At 45.1% G+C, this 24,322-nt stretch overlaps 10 protein-coding genes across 10 annotated transcripts; 6 read left to right on the forward strand and 4 right to left on the reverse strand.

Moving 5' to 3' along the window:
* Positions 1–627: 627 nt before the first annotated feature.
* GLAREA_12469 (uncharacterized protein) lies at positions 628–1,917 on the reverse strand (the record flags this gene model as incomplete). Its single annotated transcript, XM_008083251.1, has 4 exons — positions 628–1,030; positions 1,085–1,452; positions 1,528–1,619; positions 1,677–1,917. 4 exons carry the CDS (start codon positions 1,915–1,917, stop codon positions 628–630), a joined length of 1,104 nt encoding a protein of 367 aa, XP_008081442.1.
* A 1,266-nt stretch (positions 1,918–3,183) lies between these two features.
* Positions 3,184–4,796, forward strand: GLAREA_12470 (Cytochrome P450; the record flags this gene model as incomplete). The annotated part of the gene is made up of 5 exons (XM_008083252.1): positions 3,184–3,237; positions 3,286–3,759; positions 3,882–3,964; positions 4,014–4,325; positions 4,376–4,796. The coding sequence occupies 5 exons, from the start codon at positions 3,184–3,186 to the stop codon at positions 4,794–4,796; spliced, it is 1,344 nt and encodes a 447-aa protein (XP_008081443.1).
* Positions 4,797–5,006: 210 nt separating this feature from the next.
* GLAREA_12471 (Cytochrome P450) lies at positions 5,007–6,061 on the reverse strand (the record flags this gene model as incomplete). Its single annotated transcript, XM_008083253.1, has 2 exons — positions 5,007–5,428; positions 5,482–6,061. 2 exons carry the CDS (start codon positions 6,059–6,061, stop codon positions 5,007–5,009), a joined length of 1,002 nt encoding a protein of 333 aa, XP_008081444.1.
* A 1,666-nt stretch (positions 6,062–7,727) lies between these two features.
* On the forward strand, positions 7,728–10,637 carry GLAREA_12472 (Terpenoid cyclase/Protein prenyltransferase; the record flags this gene model as incomplete). Its single annotated transcript, XM_008083254.1, has 4 exons — positions 7,728–8,402; positions 8,449–8,569; positions 8,624–8,904; positions 8,964–10,637. 4 exons carry the CDS (start codon positions 7,728–7,730, stop codon positions 10,635–10,637), a joined length of 2,751 nt encoding a protein of 916 aa, XP_008081445.1.
* A 792-nt stretch (positions 10,638–11,429) lies between these two features.
* GLAREA_12473 (POZ) lies at positions 11,430–12,033 on the reverse strand (the record flags this gene model as incomplete). Its single annotated transcript, XM_008083255.1, has 3 exons — positions 11,430–11,454; positions 11,503–11,766; positions 11,822–12,033. The coding sequence occupies 3 exons, from the start codon at positions 12,031–12,033 to the stop codon at positions 11,430–11,432; spliced, it is 501 nt and encodes a 166-aa protein (XP_008081446.1).
* Positions 12,034–13,192: 1,159 nt separating this feature from the next.
* GLAREA_12474 (uncharacterized protein) lies at positions 13,193–14,425 on the reverse strand (the record flags this gene model as incomplete). The annotated part of the gene is made up of 1 exon (XM_008083256.1): positions 13,193–14,425. One exon carries the CDS (start codon positions 14,423–14,425, stop codon positions 13,193–13,195), a length of 1,233 nt encoding a protein of 410 aa, XP_008081447.1.
* An 824-nt stretch (positions 14,426–15,249) lies between these two features.
* On the forward strand, positions 15,250–16,856 carry GLAREA_12475 (Protein kinase-like (PK-like); the record flags this gene model as incomplete). The annotated part of the gene is made up of 2 exons (XM_008083257.1): positions 15,250–16,038; positions 16,086–16,856. The coding sequence occupies 2 exons, from the start codon at positions 15,250–15,252 to the stop codon at positions 16,854–16,856; spliced, it is 1,560 nt and encodes a 519-aa protein (XP_008081448.1).
* A 2,762-nt stretch (positions 16,857–19,618) lies between these two features.
* Positions 19,619–20,038, forward strand: GLAREA_12476 (uncharacterized protein; the record flags this gene model as incomplete). Its single annotated transcript, XM_008083258.1, has 1 exon — positions 19,619–20,038. The coding sequence occupies one exon, from the start codon at positions 19,619–19,621 to the stop codon at positions 20,036–20,038; it is 420 nt and encodes a 139-aa protein (XP_008081449.1).
* A 1,100-nt stretch (positions 20,039–21,138) lies between these two features.
* GLAREA_12477 (Class I glutamine amidotransferase-like protein) lies at positions 21,139–22,114 on the forward strand (the record flags this gene model as incomplete). The annotated part of the gene is made up of 2 exons (XM_008083259.1): positions 21,139–21,265; positions 21,384–22,114. 2 exons carry the CDS (start codon positions 21,139–21,141, stop codon positions 22,112–22,114), a joined length of 858 nt encoding a protein of 285 aa, XP_008081450.1.
* A 793-nt stretch (positions 22,115–22,907) lies between these two features.
* Positions 22,908–23,997, forward strand: GLAREA_12478 (Mitochondrial carrier; the record flags this gene model as incomplete). The annotated part of the gene is made up of 4 exons (XM_008083260.1): positions 22,908–23,004; positions 23,056–23,470; positions 23,524–23,861; positions 23,918–23,997. The coding sequence occupies 4 exons, from the start codon at positions 22,908–22,910 to the stop codon at positions 23,995–23,997; spliced, it is 930 nt and encodes a 309-aa protein (XP_008081451.1).
* Between the last annotated feature and the right edge of the window lie 325 nt (positions 23,998–24,322).

Genomic DNA, 24,322 nt, shown 5'->3' on the forward strand with positions numbered 1-24,322 from the left:
CACGAGGAGAGAATACGGAAGAAATGTAAGTACTCATGGGAATCTTGAGAGAAGAAGAGACACTGGCAAGATCGCAAATTAAGTAGGGAAAAAAATAAGATCGTGGAGAAACAAGGTGAGCGCCAAGCGTGAACCTACATCATTTATGAAGGTGAAGCGACGGTATTTCTACGCAATCCACAATTGACACCCTTTTCAGCTTGAGCAACAAAAATCAATAATGAACATAGATCTCGAGAAAATTGAGACCCAGAAAAGGTACTTCGTCCGAAACGAGGGCGGATTTATCCTCAGAAAGACGTCAGTTATACCATTCATACACTACTGCCACCCGCCTCACCTAAAATCACATTCTCTCCCTATGGGGCGGCCATCTCGCTTGCAGCATACAGGTCCTCAACCTCCAATACGGTCCATACTCAGCTTCGCGCCCGACGAAATCTCTCTCGACGTCCGGACGTCTGGCAAGACGTGTGCTGTCAACTAAAAGTTTAGGAGCAATCGCGAAAAGTCTATTATTCCAGATTATGCAACTATTCTAGACTGAACTCAAAAGTTACGACGAGCGTTTCTTGCTGAGACAAGTGTATCAAAAGAAGCATGTGCGCGTCAAAACTAGATATACATCTACTTGCCGACTATGTAGCTCTTGAGGACAATATTGTTACCCTTTTTATCGAACTGGCTGTTATTAACCTCAACCTCGAACCTGTCTACGCGATATATACCATGTGGGTCGTTGCTTGGCTTACGATTTAGACTCTGGTTATCGCTCGCTGCATATTGAGTGCCAGTTACTCTGCTGCTATTGGCCGAACGCAGAGATAGGAGACTTGTAGCACTTGTGATCGACACTTCTTTGGCTTTTCTGATCAGAGGCTTGACAATCGTAAAGCAAGCACAAATCAGACAAGTGGAGCTATCGACGATAGTCAATACCACATCATTGTATAATCCGTATGCAGGATTCCAATGATTTTTGCGTTTTATGTGAAATCGTATGGCTCTCATGATAGAAATTGATGTTGCGCTGTAGAGTAAAGGGTTAGCATTGACCCCATAAATCAATGTCATAGGCACTTACCCTAATCCCATGCACAGTAACAACAATATTCCCAGCCTTTCCCTCAAAGGCATCTTGAGCTTTATAACCATTCTTACGGGCATACTCAGAACTAGAAGGTCGGATACGGAGTTCAACCCGCCGACCAATGGCGAGCCTATTATGCTCAGCTTACTCGTGAGTAGCTTGCTTCCCTGTGGAGTTACCTGCAAACCGAGAAGTGTAAATGCCAGTACGGTCCAGCCCGGAAAGAGGAAAAGCAGATTAAACCACCAAACGTTACGAAACCATCGTGTATTCATGGTGAAGATTCGGCGGTACAAAAAAAGAACAGAGATCTTGGTAAAAAGCAGGGAAACAGCGTATAATATGCCAAGAGCAACAGTCACCTGAAAACAATTGTCAGTCTATAATGCTCTTGAAAGTCTGTGAAATTCTGTGGATTAATGAACTGGACTACTGACCCTTTTTAGATAAAGCTGCTCCTCACTTGTGCTCTTTCGCAGTGCGGGGAGAGAGAAGGCCCTATGAGAGGCTTCTGTTGATTCGTTAGTGTCTGTGATGCAAAAAGAATAAGTAGGCGTCAAGCAAGTTGAAGAATACCTAGAAGTACAGTAGCCAGTAGGCCAGTATTTGCTAGCTAGAAATCCTTCGTTAGTCTGAGCATGAACCAGGGAGTGTTCATTTACAAATGCAATGTAAACTAGTATATCATCGAGGCCTAGGCTGGCACGTTGAATACGTCGAGATAAGATCCGGCATATGATGCCAATACTGGTAATCACAAGAAGGGCGACAGTTATACCTCGTGCTGGTTGAGTAAAGTCTGCTGGTACGGAATGTGCTGAACCCATCTTGAGTAGATAAACTGTAAAAAGGCGAAAAATCTGCAACTCTGATTAAAGATGCGAATTGAAAGATAAAATGTAATGTGTCGGAAGTTTCTGGTTGAATGTAATATTTGTGCGCTCAAGTGATAAGTCGGAAAGTAAACCGCGCAGCCGGTGATCTACGGTATCACAAAGTCTATAACCAACAGACTCGAATCCTTCAGGGTAATTGCTTCCGGAATTTCATCCTTTGGATGTTTGTTTCCCTCCACGAGACAATTCGCTTACTCGGCGTGTCTTTACAGATGTTGGTACAATCTTAGCATTATGCACAATTATCTCTTGAACAGGAAGGTAGTATACCAGGAATCCTAGTGTTGGAATAATGAACTCATGAAGGACGTTGTTCTGCGATAACTGGAATCCATGTGTCACTTAAAGGTGTGTTTTTGTTGTTGGATTCCAACAATCATGCATGAAACAAATCACGGTGATAGGCCAACAGTTTTTCTGGGGTTAAAAGATTCCGGTAATCATATGAAATCATCTCCTCAATGAGCGTACATTTTTGTGTTCTTTACTCAATTACTGTTCAGCTTCAGCGCTAACAACCAATTTTTCTACTCGATTTTCATTCAAAGCTGGTGATCGAATTCAGTTGATCGTTTCAGATCAAAAGCACGCGTTCTCAAATTCGCGAGTTTGGGCTCGATCTGTAGGAATTCCCCGAAGGCTTAGCATTGATAGGTGTGCAATTGGAGCTATCTATGCATATTGGCGCCAGGGAAGCAAAATTCTCTTCCTACAACCAACTGCTGATCTCAAATATCGAGGCAGGGGGCGTGCAATCAAAAATGATCCTGGTAACTTGTTGGAAATTAGACCAATATCAGCCCTTGTAGGTCAATTGTACACCAACAACCTGCACATGTTGGTTAACGATAAGGATTGGAAATGCTGCGTCCTATCAAAATGGATTCGTTTCCAACACATGAACAGAGACGAACGGTATTGCATCACTGTGCTTTATGCAGGCCGAATTCTTCAGCACTGAGGTACTTGTGTGTTACAGCCTCATCATTCCAACAAACCAACAACATTTAGGCTAATCTACGCCGTCAACGTTACCATACTTGCGACTCTTTTGATATCTGCGACTTCGTTCCACAGTCTATCGAGGCCCCCGCGGATTAAATAATTCACCACTTGTGTTTACAATTAAGGATCAGATTGTCAGATTTAATTGTTACTACTACAAGAGTTTTGTTTACGGGCTACTCTCTCTCCGTCATGGGTCAAAATCTGTTGGCATTTTTGGGGGGGTTCATGTTCTTAATCGTTGTCGTGAGTCTTCTGAACTTATTTTAATCGGGATTGTCTAACATGAACCAGTATGTTTTCACGATCTTGATTTACAATACCTATTTCCATCCACTAGCAGGGTTTCCAGGACCAAAACTTTGGGCATCCACAAGGTTCACCTATGTTTTCTCAATATGGTCTGGCTACTTGGCGAGAGATGTTCGCCAAATACACGAGCAATACGGAGACTTTGTTCGAATCGCCCCGGATGAGATCTCTATCGCAAGTCCGGAAGCATGGCACGATGTATATTCAAATCAGACCAGCCGTGAGGCATTGCCAAAGTCCAAACTCTGGCATAGCCCGGCACCAGGAAGACCAAAGTCCATTCTGAATGCCTTAGATCCTAAAGATCATCAAAGGTTCCGACGTTCAATTGAACCGGGCCTTTCAGAGAAAGCTTTGCGGGAGCAGGAAGATATCATGCAAACATATGTGTCATCCATGATTGCTAAGCTGGAGAAAACCGTCTCTTCAAAAGGTGGTGCAGATGTTGTCGATATTGTACGTTGGTTTGGGTTCACCACTTTCGACCTTATTGGCGACCTCGGGTTTGGGGAATCATTCAATTGTTTAGATCGGACGGACTTTCATCCCTGGATAGCACTAATTTTTAACTCTCTTAGAGCAGCAACGCTGGGTGCTTCGTTGCGTTATTACCCTGGCTTGAATTGGCTAATGAGCCTAGCCATTCCAAAGAGTGTTATGCGTAAGCAACGCGAACATTGGGAACTAGCTGCTGATAAGGTAAATCGCAGATTGAACCTTGAAATGACAAGACCAGATATACTGTCATACATCAAAATTGATGACAAAGGCGTAAATGGATTGACACTCCCAGAGGTGCAAGCAACTTCCAGTATCATCATCATAGCGGGAAGTGAAACGACAGTCAGTATTCTGAGCGGAATCACCAACTATCTGGTCCGAAATCCAGCAAAGCTCGACTTGTTGACTACAGACATCAGGAAAGCGTTTGCTAGCTTTGAAGATATCAAGCTGTTGAAATTAAGGGACTTACGCTATTTGAATGCAGTTATTCAGGAGGGATTCCGTCTTTGCAACCCCACGTAAGTTTCATGTTCGATTTGCCAGGCGTGTGAAAATAACCTGGTGACAGTCCTGTTGGCCTCCCTAGAATAGTGCCGTCCAATGGCGTTCGTATAGCAGGGCAATACATCCCGGGAAATACTTTCGTCAATGTACACCCTCTTGCTATATCTTTATCTGGGAAGCTTTTCGCTAAGCCGGATGAGTTTATTCCCGAGAGATGGCTTGATTCTGCGCTGAAAGATGAACTTTCCCCTTTCCACGATGATCACCGCGGGGCGGTTCAAGTTTTTAGCGTCGGTCCACGATCTTGTCCAGGAAAACACCTTGCACTAGCGGAGATTCGGCTTATGCTTTCGAAACTGATCTGGAAATTCGACCTTGCGGTTGCGGACACGCCACGTGGAAAGTTGCATTGGAACGAACAAAGAGTATTCAGTGTTGTTGAGAGGCAGCCATTCGAGATTCTGATCAAGACTAGAGAGATTTGATAGCATCAACATGCTGGTTTAATTTACTGCAACTTTACTGCAACCTTACTGATTAAACGAATACATTTAGCTAATCTGAACCGAAACCTATGAAGTCGATATCTTGCCACCCTTCTCAGATCAATGGTGAAAAACTGCCAATCAATTCCACATCTAATGAAGTTATTCTCAATGTCAAAGAGCGGCTGGTGATAGAATCTTGCAAGCTCATCATCTTCCCTCATTTCGTCTCTTGATACTCAATTTCGCAAATGGGTTAGGAAAGACCATCTCATCGATTGTAAGGCTCTTCGGCCTGCAACCTTGATTGCAGAAACGAAAATCATATTCGATCAACATCCTCGCCAAAATCATCTTAATTTCAGCAACAGCAAAGAATCTGCCAGGACATGCCTGTCTGCCATGTCCAAATAGAAGGTTTTTCTCACTGGTATGCCCGTATGCGTTGGTACTGGCTGGAGACGTTTCGTTGCCTTGCTCGAATGATCGCCACGGGTTGAACGCTTCCGGATCGAATGTTACATTCGGATCCATAAGAATGTTTGCTGCAGGCCATGCTACTTGGGTGCCTTTAGGTAAGAAGGTACCGTCCTTCAGCGTGATGGGCTCCATTGTCACCCGTTGGGGACTGACTGGTTGAATTTAGCACTGTCGGCTACTCAGATGACTCAGTCGAAGGACTTACGAAGTATTGGTGGATTGAAGCGTTGAGATTCCAACAAAAACGAGTCGAGCTTCTTCATCTGTGAAAGATCTTGGGTACAAAGCTGCTCGGGATCCTTTCCATCAAGCACTTGCATTATCTCATCGAGGAGAGGTCTCAAAGTCCCTGGATGTGCACAGATGTCAAAAAGTGCATTACACACTGCCATTGAAGTGGTATGTACTGAAGCAAGCGTCAATATTAGCTGTGTTGCTGCGAGAGTACCGTTGTCCGTCACTTTGAAGTCGGAGTTGTGTACCATCCAGGACAGGAGTGACCCTGGTATCTCTCTTTCCACGTCTGCAGTTTGGCCTGCGTTCTTCTTGCGAATTTCATCAGCGATAGGCCCAATTATGGTTTCCGCGTCTTTGAGATTCCGACTGAGACGGCGCTGGGCTGGAATTAATCGCGATATCAACGGGTGAAATGCCGAGGGAAATAGTTTCAATGTAAAACTAGTTTGAAATACATTGATCGAGTAATCCACTGATAGACGTAGCCATTGCTCGTCACGGCAGTGGGGATGTCCAAGAAAAACAGCTCCCGAGATTCGAGAGACCATTTTACGAATCAAAAACTGAATATCGCAATCGGTCCAATCTGGAAAGTCATCAATGGTTATCTCAGCGATTTTATCACGGATCACTCTCACCTCGGATTACAGAAAAATCATTCACGAAAGCGTATGAGATTTCTTGCTTGGCACCGTCCAGGTATGTAGGGATATTCGGAGTGAGTTGATTTTGCAGAACTCGAACATGAAGATTGTTTTTCAGGACTCCTTTCATGTAAGTGTACTTTCCGTGTAGATTCTATCTTCTCTCAGCGTTTTGGAACTATTGCTTCTCGGTTCTAAGATACTCACAGATAGTTGAGCCTGAACGCTGCTCAAACGTGAATTCGGATAGAGCCTACACTCGTTGAGATATTTGTTTGAAAGCACAACGATGTCCATCCCTTTTCGCCTTACTACGAATATTTTGTCTTTGTGCTAATTGATGTTAAAAACTTTTGTGCGAAATCATTTAGATCCTCACCTGCTGATATCCTTCTGCTAACTGTGATTTTGCTCGAAATAGATATCTAAGTCGGACTAAAAATGTTGGTTCAAACCATGATCTATAGCCAACATAAGGTGCATCGACCTTTTTTTTGTTCTTTACCACACATGGTAACAATATAGCAGCAAATACACTGATAATAAGTCCTTGTACGAAGCTTGTTCTGTAGTCCGAGGGGTCAGCCCACGATAGTGATGTGTGCATGATAGCGGTGTTTCTCAATTGTAAGTATTCTGGGGAGTTGAAAGTCACCAGATGATCATTATGGCTATGAAGTTGATTTGTGGTACACATCTATAGATGACTCACAATTGGTTAGAGGATGTGACACAGCCTTTTGTTTCAGTCTGTTGGGGATAGGTCTCGCAGAAAGCTTAAGCCTCGTATGTACCTCTTTTGGCAATTGAAAATCCTTATCTTTCCCAGGAATATGCGCCATCCAAAACGCCCTCGTGCATATCGCATTTTCCGAGTTATCCTAGCTGTACTACTAGTACCAACACCCCCCTTGCACTTCATTTGTAGATCATTTCTTCAATACGACACTGCCGGTGGCTTATTCCAACATACAACAATGCCGAGCAGATGTACTGCGGCACAGGACTCTTTTAGTCGGTGTTTCTAGAACTAGTCTCGCCCTTTATGAGATTCTATGAGATCATAATACAACTCTAGGCATGCAAAAGCAAAAGTTGTCACCTAAACACTGATCACCAACCAACAAGACTTTCAAAATTATCGCAACTTAAACCCAATCCTGTTCCTGTTGTGTATAGCCGCCCAACAATCATATTGCTCAGCGGCGTCATGCAAATGTAACTTGATTTGAAGATGTTTCGTAGCCTTAATGTCACGCTGCGTCTACATGTAATTTTCCTCCTGTGCGAGGTGCCACTATATCAAGAGACTCAGTAAAGTCTACTACGCCTCAGGTTCGTAACAGTTATTTTGCCCAGATGTACTCTGGCGTTACCCTGGGACTTTCTCACCGAAGATTGTCTGCTATTCTTTTCGATATCGAAGCAATAAACTCACCACTAAGCACTCATGACTTTGTCTTTGGAAAATTGCGCTCTTGAGCTGGTGAGCTTTATAGCAAGTGCGAACCGATCAAAACAAGGCTTTAGTTCTTTTTCTCCAAGTGTTTACGATACAGCATGGGTTTCAATGCTCACCGTCGGTCACAAAAAGAAGACCCAGCAACATGAACACCTCTTCCCAAAAGCTTTCGACTTTATCAAAGCTACCCAATTATCTGACGGCTCCTGGTCTGGAAACTCTTCGGAGTTAGATGGCATAATCAATACACTAGCAGGCCTTTTAGCACTCCAAGTCCACCAGCATACTCTAGATCATGGTGATTCTGATCTAAAAAGCTCATGTGCCAAAGCTGAAGCATCATTGAACCACATGCTCCAAAATTGGGACATCAAAGGCTCCGACAGAGTTGGATTTGAGGTTCTAATTCCCAATCTTCTTCTCTCATTAGAGAAACACGGAGTTCAATTTGAATTCCCAGCTCGAAAAGAACTTCTTCTGCTATCTTCTAAAAAAATCCAAAAGCTCAAGCCGGGTCTGGCGAGTCACAGACCAAATACTTTAATCCATTCTTTGGAAGCATTCACGGGAAATTTTGATTTCGACTTGGTCAAACATCACCGGTCACCTGAAGGATCTATGCTGGGATCACCATCGTCAACGGCGGCATACCTCATGCATACCAGTTCATGGGATTCTCAGGCGGAACAGTACTTAGTTGGTGTTGAGAAGTACTACCTGAGTGAAAAAGGTAGTGGAGGCTTTCCTTCAGCCTTCCCAACGTCTGTTTTTGAGATTGCTTGGGTAAGTTACCGTAACAAAACACCAGTACAATATTGACTATTTAAAGGTTCTTTCAATCCTATTCGAAGGTAATTTCAACGAAAGAACTTTCACTACCCATGATTTGAGATATTTGAAAAGTGCATTGCAAGCGACACTGCAAAACGGAAGTGGTCTTACGGGATTCGGTACGTCTTCTCCTTGATTTTCCCAATTCATTGTTGGCCCCGCTGATTTCAAAGCTTCTAACTTTCTTCCCGATGCCGATGACACCGCCAAAGCGAACACTGTCCTAAGTCTACTGGGAGAAAGTCCTTCGTTGGAGGCGATGATTAATGAGTTCGAAAAACCTTCTTCCTTTGCCACCTACCATGGAGAACGTAATCCAAGTGTCAGTACCAATTGCAACGTACTTGCCTGCCTCCTGAGGAGCGGCGACATTGCCAAACATGTACTTTCAATTGAAAAATGTACCCAATTCATAACAAGTATGTGGATATCTGGTCAAATACGGGATAAATGGGTCAGTGCCTCGCTCCGTCCGTCGTATGGGTCTTGACATAATTAACTCTAATAACACAGAACACTTCGGAGCATTATCCCATGATGTTGGCCGCTCAATCATTGTCACTTCTTCTGACCAAACTCAAGCACGTGGAATCGACAGAGGTTAAAGGAATTTTCTCGACATCATTGAAAAGAAGGATTTTGGTCGTCCTGCAACAAATATACCAGGGAACTATTGATTCACAGCAACCCAACGGCTCATGGGATGATAAGCGAGAAGTCACAGCTTATGCTATTCTGACATTGGCACCTTTGTTGAATCTCATCAAGCCAGACGAATCACCAAACCTAGACTTGGCCGTGTTCCAAAGTGGAAAACAATTTCTTCTCTCCTGTAAAGACAAATGGAGCCAGGGGGAATATCTTTGGATCGAAAAAACTTCATACTCCCTGAGCAACGTCGCGCAGGCTTACTGTCTGGCCGCTTGCAATATCAAAGCTACCGAATACTCAGAAACAATCACGACAGTCAGACTACCAAAGTCCATGACAAAACTAAAATGCTTCTTCGAAAAACTTCCAATGTTCTCAGGTCAACATGACGAAATGATGAGAGGCTCACTTATTGAGAGTTTTCGGATATATCCACTTTTGGAGCGATGTCACGACATCGTCTTCCCTCCTTTATCAAAGGCATCCGACACTGAATATCTTCGGTATATTCCTATCACTTGGATCAGCTGCAAGAACCTCGGATCAAGGAATATCGAAGATGATATCTTATTTGATATGATGGTTGTATCAATGCTCGACTATCAGGTGGATGGGTATATGGAGTTCGTGCTACAAGAAAAGTTCCAAGACAACCTAGATGCATTAGGTCTTGTCATCAGAGACCTCTTCAACGGTACTTCTCGAAAGAAGAGTCGTCCTGCAACACAATTATTTCAAGGGAACAATGTGTCATCACACCTCCATCGGGACGATATATTGGGCACTGCATCGAACTCTCCGCCCGTGGAAGCTGACTGTAGGTCGTATCTCAACGGCACGTTTGGAGATGTCTCAGCAGTTCTCAACAAGCTTATCATTTACGTCTTGCAACATCCAAAGGTTCTGGCATGTCCACTTTCCCTTCAGAATTGGCTGAAAATAGAACTAAAAGCATTCTTGCTTTCACACGTTCAACAGATGAAAGATAGTGCTAAGTTACCGAGTGAGTCCAGTTCAATAGATGAGTCGTGGGGTATGAAGCAAGATGACGCAACATTTTTTGGATGGACTCACTCAACAGGTGGCGAGACTACCAGCTGCCTCTTCTCCTTCGTATTTTTTCTCTGCCTGACCTACATTCCTGAAAGTCGGAACCTCCTTTGCGTACAAACGCGATATTTGCTCGAGGACGCTGCGCATCATCTAGCTGCGATGTGTCGCCACCAAAATGACTTTGGGTCTGTATCGCGCGATCGAAAGGAAAGAAATTTCAACAGCATCAATTTTGCGGAGTTCAGAGGCTTCCGGGAGGAAAGCGAACAAGGAAACTGGCACTGTATCGAGGAATCTCAAAAACGAGTACTTATGAATATAGCAGGATATGAGAGACAGTGCTTGGGGGCGACTCTGAGTGAACTGGAAGCTCGCACTGATAAGAGTTTTATGGACAAGTTGAGACTTTTCGTCGATGTTACAGAACTTTATGGTCAGATCTACATTGCTCGCGACATTAGCCCGCGCAATAATCAGGGATAGGTGCTTACTCGTTAGCGAGTAGTCATATACATTCTTTTATTAATGTATACCACACGTTCATTTGTCGCTGTAATGCCGTGTTGCACCGATGTGTTGCAAGACAGACGGGATACCCTATCGGGTAGAATAACGTTACTCTGCCCCATGTTTGTATTCCCCTAATCATTTTGAGTATTAGTATAAAATCCTGCTTCTATTAAAAACGGTAAATATAATCGTTTAGGGAAGGTGTGTCACAAAATCGGTTTCTGGCATCAATACACTGGAAGGGTCACTAGTGCTGCCTGAAAAGTTTCATATCCCCTGATAGTCCAACTAGGGTACATTTTCACGAAAATAATATTTGCTTGATGTTCCATCTACGATATCACACAAACGATACATACATGATGCCTCCATATATCTGTGTTACGCATCTCGGAAAATTCACATTCTGCTGTCGTATCCATAACCCATCCCACTTCTTTAACCCAGCTCCTTCAGTCCAACATTATGCATGCGGGCATGTCTCCGTAGGCTCATGGCAATGGAAAAAACACTGCGTTTGTTTGCAAGGATCCCCAATTTTGCTTGTGTACTTCCTGAGTAGTTTAATAACATCCGCGTTCAGATCATTTTCTTGTTGGAGTGTCTTAAAGAGTACTTCATCGACCCAACTGGCAAGGCCAGTCATAATATGAGCAGCGACGAAATGACTGAACATCCGACGTAGGGGAGAACCAGGTAAAGTCTTCTTATATCCAGATGAAATAAGCAAGAGATTTGGCGTGTACATTTCTTTCAGCAAACCTTTTAGGTATTCATCCATAATTCGATCCTTCAGGCAGGGGATTAGCATCATATCAGCCAGTGTATAAAGGCTGACCACGCCCATGATGAAGTCGGTGGCTTTCGTGTACAGTCATCGTAATAGGCTCGAAGCTTTCCCGTATACACCCAATTGAGCAGATGATCAAATGATTCAACATCAGTTTCTGGGAGTTCAGCAGATTCTGTGGTGGCTTCTATGAAATCTCCCTTGAACATCTTTTCAAAGTAGAGGCTTTTCTCGCAAAGGAGCTCCTTGTGGGCCACAAACTTGACTCTCTCAGGACCGACGTACAGCGTTACGATGGTATCCCCCATACCTCTGTGACGAATAACGTTAGCACTGAGGCACATTGACTCGGATATCACGAACTCACTCGCGAAAGCTGGCAGGAGGCCGTTCCCATCTTTTTATCGGCGTCGCAGGTGAGGCTTTTGGCTTTACGGGCGTCGCCGAGGTCTTGGCCGCTGGGGAAGGAGGGTTTACGGGTGTCGTCGAAACTTGAGCCCCTTGAGGAGGGTTTGCAGGCGTGGTCGAAACTTGAGCCCCTTGACGAGCAGCAGGCCACCAATATCGACTCCAGAACATTGCGGAGAAAATGTGATTGCTGAGCTGCGACGATTGGGTTGAGAGTGTCTGCAAATTCAATGGCCATAAAAGAGCGAGGATATCGCAAGGCAGGTTGGGATGCAGGTTGTGGCGTAGATTGTTGGAGGTAGAAGTGTAGATGCGTTGTGGAAGTCGGAGCCCCGACTAGATGATAAATAGGCGGGTTCAGGGCTGATAGATTCATTTGCGCAAAAGCACATGAGGTTTGCGTGAACATCTCTAAATCCACCTTGTTCACGTCGCAATAAATGTCACCATTGCAGGTGTTCTCCTCAAACCCATAACATGAAACTGATGATTCGTTCCAGATGGCTGGATTGCGGGACGCTAGCTCCGAGAAATTCAACATTCTCCAGAGCTTGTTGAGACTCAAGTCTTCCAGGGTGAGTTATCTGTGAGCAAAATTTGTTAGCGGGCCAGGTTATTGCAGAACAGCTATTATACCTCGTTTGACAAATGACAAAGAGACTTGTACACTGCGAAAATATGGAGGGTAGAGAAATCATGTACCAGATTACCCATGTAGCTCAAAATAATACGAGAAGTAATTAGTGATATAAAAGTATGAGTATATGAATCCCTTGATAATATATCGCGAACAGATGTGAGATAATATTCATCGAACACTGATTCCTGCAGCTTCGTGCTGACCGGGTATATCAATCTCAGAGAAGCGTCCCCACCAAGCATCTCGGCGTCCCTTTTCGCCATCTTTCCCCTCGAGCCAATGCTCGGCCACGACCGATACGAACATGATCTGCAAGAAACAATACTTCGTCAATCGAAGATAGGGAACGAACTCCCTCGCATCATGAAGTTTTTTCAAAAAACTCGTACCTTGGTCAGTTTGAAGGTCCGAAATCGGTTTTGGCAGCATGTACGTATATTGGCGGAGCCCTTGCAAATACACTTCATTCATACTACTGGGGGCAAAAGGATTCTAGCTCTTGGCATGTCCGTGACTTCGTGGGTGCAATTCAACGTGCCTAGAATTTCTGGCGTCTTTTTCCCTATGTGGCAGAGTATGCGTGGTTTTTCTGATGCGGGCCGGACATCGAAAAGACAGAGCCCTCGGCATTTCAGCTTTGATCAATCACTTTTCACAGTTGAAAGTTTGAAGCAAGAACTCAGGACCTCATCAAGTTGCACGTTGACCAGCGTTCGCTCTTGGGCTGCGACGCTGTCCAGTGGTAGGCTGTGGCGCAAGCTTCTTAGCACCATTTACAGCGCGTTTTGCCTTTGTCGCGTTCTTCTTGGGCTGTGATCGGGCTGCAGGGCGCTTAGAAACCTTCTTCGTCACTCGTGAAGATGCTGTTTTGCGTTTCGGGGGTTGTGCTGGTGGTTGTTTTTCTCCAAACGCAGCAGCAAATCCGCCCCCAAAAAGACCCCCATGACCCGAGGGTTTATTCTGTGGTTGTATTGGCGGCACCTGATCGGCGATAGGCGGTCCAAACGGCCTCCAAACACGATTCGCATCGGCAAAAATTTTCTGCAGGTTCCCCGGCTCCGGGGCCGGCACGTCAAAGAGGTTTTGGTTCGGAGGGGGCTCGTTTGGGTTGTGGAATGAATCTTCATTATTGTTTCGGGCATGCCCTTGTGGTGGACGGACTTGAGAAGCCGGGTCTGGATCAGAGTCCTGCAAAATGGCAGCGTGATGTTGGGGTTCCTGTCGATTCGATATGGGCTTGTCTCTGTATTCATGCTCAGGTCTGAACATCATCTGTTCTTCGCCAATGGGCACAATGATAATGCCGTATTGTAAGTCCCGCAAAGGGCCAGAGCCCATGCAGATGACGTACTGACTTTGGTCGATATAAGAACCCATTTCTCCATGATTTCGAACATGTCGAAACTGAGGCATGTGTGACACAACCACCTCGAGGCTTTGCTCTCCTTCCGCTGAAATGGATTTGATTAGGCGAGACGTGTCGTTGTCCAAACTGGCGAGTAGGTTCGCTGATTGCGAGCGAAACATTTCCGCTGGATGTCGAGGAGGAGTAATTTCGTGGACAGATTTGGGTATGTTTGCCTCTGGGTACTTTCTTCCCATTGTCCGCATCCAAATAGGTCTATCGTCGGTGGCGTGCATAGGGACCGGGCTTTTCTCTCGCCTTTCGACTCCGTTGATAAACTTGTGGAATCTGCGGCCCCTAGCCCTGAGACGTTCTCTCTCTTCCGAGTCAATGCTTATGTGTGTCTTTCCTCCCATCTTCTCCAACTCCTCAGCCCACGCATCCAAATCCGTCGATGAAGGTGCATTTTCGATCTCTGAGCGAGTGCGCAAAGCCTTTTCCTTTGCTCTGGTGTGTCTTCGTAGTGCGAACTCTGTCAAACGCGGTGGAGGATTATTCGGGGCGAGAATCGAGGCCATCGCGTGAGTTCTCGGCTTTCTATTTAGATTGATGTGTCCAAACGAGAGGGAATCGACGTAGACGGTGATTAAGTGTTATCTGGAATTCCCAGCTCCGTCCGCCGACCGTGTGATGGCCTGAAAAAACCAAATTGCAGTTGAACCATGTTGTTGGTAGAATGTAGCAGGTAGCAGCGCGCTTAATTAAGCCCCACCATACTCTGGCCAATCATATTTGCAGGCGCTTAACGTGTCTGTCGTCCGCGCGCGTGGAACCGACGTTTCATCAACAAATGTCATTCCTCACCGGCTGCGACTCCCCAATATTCAGCAAGCCGATAGGCGCCCATTTTATTGAGGCATGTGACAGTAGAATCTCCGGCTAGTCATGATAATTATCAAATTACTCCGTCCTCACCCCCAGCAACTTCTATATGCGTACCAACAGAGAACCAACTCAAATCAAACCTGAGCATGTCCAATCAACCAACAAGCCTTGTGATCATATTTGCAACTTTGCTAACAAATTATTGTCTAGCCTAGCTCAACACTGGGCGCGCTTTTTGGTCTCGATATGGCGCTTAGAATGCCACCTGGCCTCCAGTTACCTATGTTCTAAGATTAGAAGTGACTGCAACATGAGGCGTATTATGGTTGGTATTCGAACCTGAAACTCGAACTTACCAGGCTAAATGTTACTTTTTCTCATATTTGCAGTTACAATGTCCCCTTCTAAATGAGCAAGTTACTCATATTATTGCTCCTTCATTTGTGTCTTTCATTCATCTTCCTACAATATCTGGAAAAAATCTATACTCTACTGTTCGACTATCTTTTTCTTCATTATGTCTGACACAGACATTATTTTCTATCTCGTGGCTGAAAATGATTTAGCCCAAAGAGTCATAGACGACGAGGTAAATTCTTCATACCGGGTCGAGTGGGACGGAGTTGGAGTTCTACAAGTCGGGTTAGGAAGGACTTCCAAAAAGCCAGGCAGCCTTATATCCTTCGGTCGGGACCAAACCAGGAGCGATGTAGTGTTTCCTACAAAACAGTGGTCGTCACTTCACTGTCACTTCTTCTTAAATAAGTCATCCTTGGCCTTGATCCTACGCGATACATCTATGACGAATAGCACGGAAGTCATGTATATCGACAAAGCGGATGACCGTACCTACAAGCTTCAAGGTACTCCGAGACAACGAGTCCTGCTACGTGGAGAAGCGATAATAGTGTCGATGGGTAGGGCCCACTTCCAGATATCATGGCCGGAGCACCAGTCTTCGGTGGAGAATGAAAATTTTGAGCAGGCGAAGGCGCTGTTTGCTCAAAGAGAAATGCCTTCAGGGCTCGACTGGACCGATCTTGACTTTCGAGTACTCCCAGAAACCGCATACGAGACTCGGAGCGCGCATACCCCACATGTAGCCACGCAATATGAGAAGCTTCCCACGATCGTCCACGAACTATCTGCTTTTCTGGGCGCGGGAACCTTTGGAACCGTTCACAGAACGTTGGATCTGGATAACGGCAATCTCCTGGCCGTCAAAAGAAGCACTCGCCCTTCTGACCAGGAGCACTACAAACCTGAATGGAAGAGAGAGGTTGAGATTCTCGCTAGGTTATCTCACGTAAGTGTTTGAGTTCCGCATATTGTAGCCCTAGCTAACAGATGCAGGCGAATATTGTCAAGTTTGTGCACTCCCAAGGCTGGAACATAGGAGCTCCAGTAGAGATATTTATGAGTTTACACGAGGGAACTCTCAAAAGCTTGATGAGTCGACATAGATGTGACCAGTCACCAGGTCCAGCTCCACTATACACCGATGCTCTATTCATGCAGGTGGTCCTGGCTCTACATTACTTGCACGGAGAAGGCATCATACACAAAGACGTCAAACCCGACAACATACTCTATGACCACAAAGGCACGGACAATCAGCTAGCTTTTTATCTTACGGATTTTGGATTGTCAAAGGAGCAAGACCTCGAATCTGCAGGAGATTGCGTCGAGGGGTCGATCCCATACATGGCCCCCGAGGTCTATCAGAGCCAGCCTCATACAGGCAAAAGTGACATGTGGTCACTAGGCGTGATGATGCTCGAAGTTCTCGGTTATTTCTGCATTCAGGAAATTGATCTCGAGCCACGAGAGTGGAGAAATCGCATGGCGCTACTACCCAACTTCCAACCAAACTTCTCCTTCGAGCTATATCAGGGTCCCCCGATATCTAACACGAGTTGGCCAAATCATCTTCGATGGTATGGAAGATTATTGGCGCTACCAAAAAATAAGATGATTATTCATGATTGCCTGATTCCGCTGTTGAAGGACAATGCAAAGGATCGGTTCGATACGAGACGCGTTATCGCTCGATTTCCATCTGAGAATCCAGTCCGTCGATACAATCTGAGGAACTTAGCTGTACGACAGGAGTTCAGGTTGTGATCACAGCACCTACGGTTTGTAAATAAAAGCAGCCAAGGGATATCGATATTTCAGCACGTTCGAGCTCTTGATTCGCTTCAGTTCAAGTCGAACAAAATTTGGTGAGTGGCCCTCATGACTCTGTGCAAATGATTTCATATAGCTTACATAACAGTAGGTTTGTAATCTTTCGAAATTTGACCCGGGAACTCGGAATAACTGGCTCATTTATGTTACTTAGTAGACTAAGTGCTGTAACTTCCACCTGATTAACCCTATTTTTTGACTGTGGAGTCCGTTTTGGGAGTGTGGTGGCCCACTTGAGATGGACATAAAGTTCTACAGGCGCCACGTAGCTATTGCAGATGTGTTATCGACCGCGGCAATAGCAATGCTTTGTAATGATATTAGATGTATGAGTACTGCCTGTTTGGCATTGCTGGTTGGCGTTCTCGGGGTAATAGGATGATCAAGCGCTTTAATCTCTATCATGTTGTACGAGTAGATGCACAATACAGTGTTTTTATTCCCCTTCCGTCTATGCCAAATCATCTATTCATTTTTCTCGTTGAAATTTTTATTTTGGCCAACCAAACTCCTCAGAACCTGATCCTAGGTTAAACGTCACACTGACGGATTGCATTTATAATTTTTGTATGATCAAAATAATTATTGATTTTGTTGATTTTGTTATAGTTAGAATATTTCCCCAAAGTTACTGTCTAGCGCTCAAGACATAGAGCCTACTAAGCATTTAGATTATTTTCTACAGTACGTTAAGTTAATACCGAACCCCGCCAAATAATTTCGCCAAATAACTTCGCCAAATAACTTACCAGTGTAAGAAATGAGTTGAGTTGAGTTGAGTAGTGGCCACTACTCAAACTCAACTCAAGATAATAATTAACTACTCTAACTCAACTCAAACTCAACTCAAGTTATTTATGATTAGTTTGAGTAGTTGGAGTATTCCTTTCTTTCACTGTAACTTACTGAGAGCGTTAGCCTATCTAGGAACCGAGCCTAGAACCAATCATCCCCTCCACAACCTTTCCTTCATAACGTAGACAAGAAAGAATGCAAAATAAGATACATTCTTACTCTTAAATCAAACAACGAGACCTAGATCATGCAACTCTATCACTGAACTAAATGAAAACGACGATTAAACTTACTAACTAGTCAAACATTTATGCTACAACTTTCATACGACTGTGGTACCGCATAGTCTCCCAAGGCAACTTACACTAGTAGTAACGAAGTTGAAAGTTACACCAGAATTAAGATGAAACAAATCCCCGCGACCACGACATGTTCCCGAGGCTTTCACTGTGTGAGGGTTTCAGGCTGGAACGCGATAGGGGAGGCTAAAGAGGGTTGTTTTATTAGTTGATGACTGTGTGACTATTGTTATTAGGGCTGGGAGGATTTTTGATGTGTGATGACCGCCGTCTAAGTATAACGATGTTTAGAGAACAAGTTTTGGACACTCTTTCTTAAACAGGTACGTTTATCCTTTTCGATAACGAAATAATATATTCACTTAAACGATTAGAGAAATTGTGGCGTTTTGGGCAGACTACGATTATTCTGCACCCAAAAAATGTCCAGTCTGGCTTGCAAGACACTGGTGTATCTGAAACCCAAAATTTCAAATTTTGGGAAGTTACTTTTCTTTCAAATCATTTTCACTCTTCCAAACCCGACAGCTCTCAAAAATTCCCATTCCACCAGCCGAAATCATACTTACAGTAGTAACTTCCCGATCCCGGCTAAATAAACGACAAGTCGAGGCAGCACATACCACTAGGGCTGAAACCGCCATTTAATATTCAGCTGCTGCAGCCATCGTCTCTCGTGTGACCGCCTCTCAGCCCAGAATCATAAGATGCATCCTGGGAATATGTTCGAGGCCGCGTAGGATATTTATTAGTGAGGGTTGGTGCCTGGCGTTATCGTGACGGATTGCGACGTGGTGAGATGCGGTGTGCCGATGAGGGGTAGAAAGCGACGGTGAGAGGGAGTGAGAGTGAAGATGAAGATGAAGAGCTGGAGTAACTTCATGGAAAGTATAGATAATTTAATTGCATCCAGTCTCAATAATATCCACAACACCCAAGCTTTCCAGCCAAGCCAACGGCAAATGCTTGATATCGGATCCCATCCTGCGGGCAATCGGAAATCCTCAAATCATTTCCAGCAATAACTACTGCAATCTTTCCAATTGCGCCCTGTTATCGGGAAGCTACTTGCCCATCTGGGCGATGATGGCGGGATCAATGTGCGCCGTTGGGCTGTGCACTCAGCACCTTGGAAGCATGCTTGTAGATTCGCCCAGAATTCACGCCTCGCCCATTTCCACCTGTTGGACCCTGGATTGAGGGCGGCTGCTCGTTGGTTAAGACTCGAAACGAGGATAATGTGTGGAATTGATAGGTCGCACCGCCTGGAATCGCGCAGGTTGTTGGTTGGATTGTTTCAAGGAATTCTGGTGTGGCGTGCGGTTGGGTGGTTCGTGCAACGAGTGCCAACACCATAAGAGTGTGACGAGGTCCCGGGAGTTTTTCTTTGTTCGTGAATATAACAGGATTCTCTTTCACAGCCTACTTATTCTGAATCGCCTTCACGTTCGATCGTCGCTTGACTCGTCATTGAATCGTTCGAATCGCTAGATTCTCCTTAAAAGCGACGACTTCTCCCAGCAATCTACAAATCCATCCTTTCAACCCTACCAACTCCTACACTCAGATCGCAAGAGTAATTCCATCTCAAACATTGCAACCATGTCTTTCATTGACAGATTCGCAACCCTTCTCTTCCTGGCCATAGCCATCGGAGAAGCCCTCGCCAAAAGCAAGACAAAGTCGAAAAAGAAGAAGTTTCCCGTCGGTGCGATCGTGGCAATCATCATTGTGGTGATCCTCATCATCATCGTCGTCTGCGTCGTTCTCTTTCTCCTCAAGCGCCGCAAGGCGAAGCAGGCCAAACAAGTCAACAACTTTGGCGGCGAGCAGCCCACCAGCTATCCTCTAGCGAACGGCAACCAAAATACTCCTGACAAGTACGAGCCTATGGGAAATCAACCTCAACAAACGGGTTACGGAAACCAGCCACAGCAGACAAATTACAACAATACTCCATACCAGCAGCAAACAAATTATGGAAATGGTCCACCACCACAACAGCAACAAGGTTACGCTTGAAGAGAATCGTGATCGAAGCTGAAGATGTGTTCGAGGGAAGGACGAGAGGACTGCTTTGCCTGGCGGAGAGTTAATTGGATGTATGAATGATATGATATTTGGGTTTTGCGATGGCGTTTGGGGTGTACGAGACGATACCATTAACAACATCTCCATTGTTTTCGAAAATCTTCGGAAGGGATAATAGCAGAATAACAACACGGCGTTTTGAGGGAAATGAGTTTCAATTTTGGAGTTGCTGTGTCTTCATTTCTTCCAACGGCAGTATCGTGACTATCATATGAGCATAAACTTTCCACATCTTGTGAAACTAGTCTCGTCACTAGACGCTTTCCAGACCTCACAGGTTCGTTGATGTCCTATAATAAACACATTTTACTCCTCTGCAATACTGGAACGCGATATTGCAGTCGACCCAATTGACAATCAAAGCTCGCTTTGGATTCATGTAGAATTCGGTGAGTAGGTGATGTGCTTGAGGCGCAGCATGTTTTAATATGTGTATAAGACCACCAGATGTGGTCTAATGAGACGTTCTGCTGGTGGTGCATGGTGCCATATTCACTTGACGGCGGCGGGTGTATCCGTATGCAGCTAGGGAAACGACTCGAATGGACAGAAAATCGCGAATATCAAGAAAGTAACTCCAAGAAAGTAACTCTTCGGAATGGATATCAAATTAAGTGAATCAGAACTAAAGAGTAGAACAATAATTGAGAAGTTGAAACCAAGTCCAACAAGTCTGCGAAGGGAATCTGAAAAACAACTGAAAACGACTTCATAATGATCCCCAGGCTTCGGCCCGGATCGGCATGGTCTGAGCCGGAAAATCATGGTGCCCTTCCGAATTCTTGACATGGTTCCTGACCCACTCCTCAGACCCCTGCCATTGCGGGGAAGTGGAGCACGTGAGCTCAGTGATCATGAACAGCTTTCAGACACCTCGCATTTCCTTACTTCCTGTTCTTTTCCATCAAACAAAACAATCAAAACCATCAAAAGCTGCTCTGAATCTTCTCTAGATTCCTCAAGTCAACAACTTCCTCACAAATACCAATCTGAACATACCTTTACCATTCTCCCCTCCAACAACCGCAATCATGGCCGCAACTGACTCAATTCCGACTCTCAAGGTGTTAATTACGATGCATCCGGGAATGAACACCTTGGACTTTGCCGGACCCCTCGAAGCCCTCAGTGAGGCTGTACATGACAAGAGTGATAGAGGTAAGCTGAATAATTGTTCAATTCCTCATTCTCGAGTATCTCCTCTGATCAACACTACCCCGCATTCTCGTTTGTTTTGGATTTATGGAGCCCCTCGCTGACAATCACCCATTGATAGCTACCAAAGCTTTCGAGATTCAATTCGTCTCTGCGACCGAGTTCACCACCACTGGTCAAGGTGCTGGCCTTCGTGCCCATATGGACTTCAAGGAAGCTTATGCTCGTCTCAAGGAGTTTGACGTCCTTATAATCCCAGGTGGTGGAGTCGATCCTCTTTTGAAAGAAAAGGCGGAGCCATTGGGGCTGATCAAAGCATACTCCGACTTGCAAAAGAAGGACCCAAAGAAAGAACGCACATTGATGTCCGTCTGTACCGGATCTCTCCTGCTTGCTCAACAAGGACTCCTCAGTGGGTTGTCGGCCACCACACACCCAGATTACTATGCAAAATTCGAGAAGCTGTGCTCCGAGGTTGCACAAAGAGACTTGGCAGAGAGAACCGATGTGGTTGAGGAGAGATACGTGGTCAACAACTTGCGTTTTGATCTCGAGGACGAGGCACAGACCCCGTATGTTCGACGCAAGTCTGATGCGAAGCCACCAACTATGAAGCGCAAGGGAAGTAATGCTTGGAAGGAAAGCAACACGCGACGCGAGAGTACTATTCGAAGAGCTGCTCTCCGACTTGGAGGGTTGAGAGTTATAACCAGTGGTGGAGTCTCGGCAGGTATTGACGCGGCCTTGTATCTCGTTAGTGTGATGGTCAACGAAGACGTCGCTAACGAGTCGGCTCGTGTTATGCAACATACCTGGCAAAAGGGTATTGTTGTTGATGGAATTGACATCTAAGGCGTTAGGAGTTTGGATCATGTATTTCCATCGCATGGCGTATAGAATACTGATATAAGATACAGATAAGGTTGATGGATTTAGCCCGGAGGCACATGTATGCGAGCGGGCACTACGGGGAAGACCCGTAGTTAGGTGTGGCTGGATGGCATTGCTGTCGCTATTGCAACGATAAGGAATGAATAAATAAATTACAAATGGGTTGACTTACTGAGTGTGATTTTGAGCACACACAAAACAAGTGCATGCAATTGTCGGTGCCATAAAAAGGTAGGAGGTAGGTGACTTGCCAATTCCACGTAATCCATCGGTAAATACCCAGAAGTACCCATCGACACAGGTACTTGCGTTTACTCGACCTCAACTACCTATATTGCAACGTTGTGAATGTCAATAAAATTCTTGATACATTCTACCCAAACACTCCGTAACAGATAGCTCACGTTGATTAGCTGCAGTATGCTCACTCAGCACCTCTCGTGCGCCTCGAAAGCAATAGTCGTGCCAATGACATCACACAAAGCTACCCTGGTCAACCGAGACAACCGACGTTATCAAGGAAGAAGCGGCAGCACCAACAAATCCTCTCTGCATAGTTCTGTCGCTCGAACCCTTTAAATCTTTCAAACTTGTGATTACTCTTCTTTTCATTTCTTTGCTCTGTGATCAACTCTCCGCTCAACCCTCCTACCCGTCAATTGACCTCGCCGTTGTTATCGCGTGCCAGATTCCCGCCGATAAGAGCTCCAAACAGAGTGAAGAAACGAGAAATTCCCAATTGACAACCTCGAAAATGACTTCAACAATCGAAAAGGCTCTGCCGCCAAAGCCAAAAATTGAATTGTACTCTGGAAAGTACTTTCTAGCCTGCGGCTTTGGAGGAATCGTTGGTAATTCTCCTATCCCTCACGATAACTTACCAGAATACTAACCCATCCCAGCCTGCGGCCCAACACACACCGCCGTAACCCCCCTCGATCTCGTAAAAACCCGTCGTCAAGTCGACAGCCAACTCTACAAATCCAACGTCGGCGCCTGGAAATCCATCTACCGCGCCGAAGGGCTGCGCGGGATCTTCTTCGGCTGGTCACCTACCTTCGTCGGCTACAGTCTGCAAGGCGGTGGGAAATATGGGTTCTACGAGGTCTTCAAGTATCTGTATGGCGATAAGATGTTCCCGAATATGAATAAGACGGTGGTGTTCTTGGGTGCCAGTGCGAGTGCGGAGTTCTTGGCGGATATTGCGTTGTGTCCGTTTGAGGCGGTCAAGGTTAGGATGCAAACTACACTGCCGCCGTTTGCGAATACGATGAGGGAGGGGATAAGCAAGGTTGTTGCGCAGGAGGGATATGCTGGGTGCGTTTGAACTTTTGGTCTTACACTCCAACAGTTGGTGCTAATGAGACTAGTTTGTACAAGGGACTTTATCCTCTCTGGGGTCGTCAAATCCCATATACAATGTGTAAATTCGCCTTCTTCGAGTCCACCGTCGACGCAATCTACACCTACCTTGGAAAATCAAAAGTCGAATACAACGGGCTCCAGCAAACTGGAGTCTCATTCTTGGGTGGTTACATTGCTGGTGTTGGCTGTGCCACCGTTTCTCACCCCGCAGATGTCATGGTATCTAAGTTGAACTCGGACCGCAAAAAGGGAGAAGGCGCTGGGCAGGCGATGAGCAGGATTTATGGGAATATTGGTTTCAGAGGGCTCTGGAATGGATTGCCTACTAGGATTTTGATGATAGGTGAGAAATGAACTTACCTTGGGTTTTGGAACGGTTGAGCTAACACTTTGAAATAGGAACTCTCACGGCGTTCCAATGGTTGATTTATGATAGTTTCAAGGTGGCGTTGGGTTTGCCTACTACGGGTGGCCATTAGGTTTGGTCTTGGGTGATTGCTGGATTAGGTGCTCGGTGGGTTTTATGGGTGTATATAGACGGGTTTCGCATGAATAAATAATACTTCTGAACTTATTGATTTTATGTACCTGCTGCACTATATGAAATTTGCTAACTTAACTGCTAGGGAATGTTCGCTTAATTGAACATCAGCTGCTAAACGCTTCTCGATATTCAGACAGCAATTTCCTACTTTAAGATGTTACTATTATTGAATTAAACCTAATTCAATCGTACTGGCTAGCAAAATGTTTGAAGGCCCGATTTACTCATTCCCAAGAATTGATACACTTGGTCGTTGTAAT

The sequence above is a fragment of the Glarea lozoyensis genome, assembly GCF_000409485.1.
Source record: "Glarea lozoyensis ATCC 20868 chromosome Unknown GLAREA18, whole genome shotgun sequence".
NCBI lineage: Eukaryota > Fungi > Ascomycota > Leotiomycetes > Helotiales > Helotiaceae > Glarea > Glarea lozoyensis.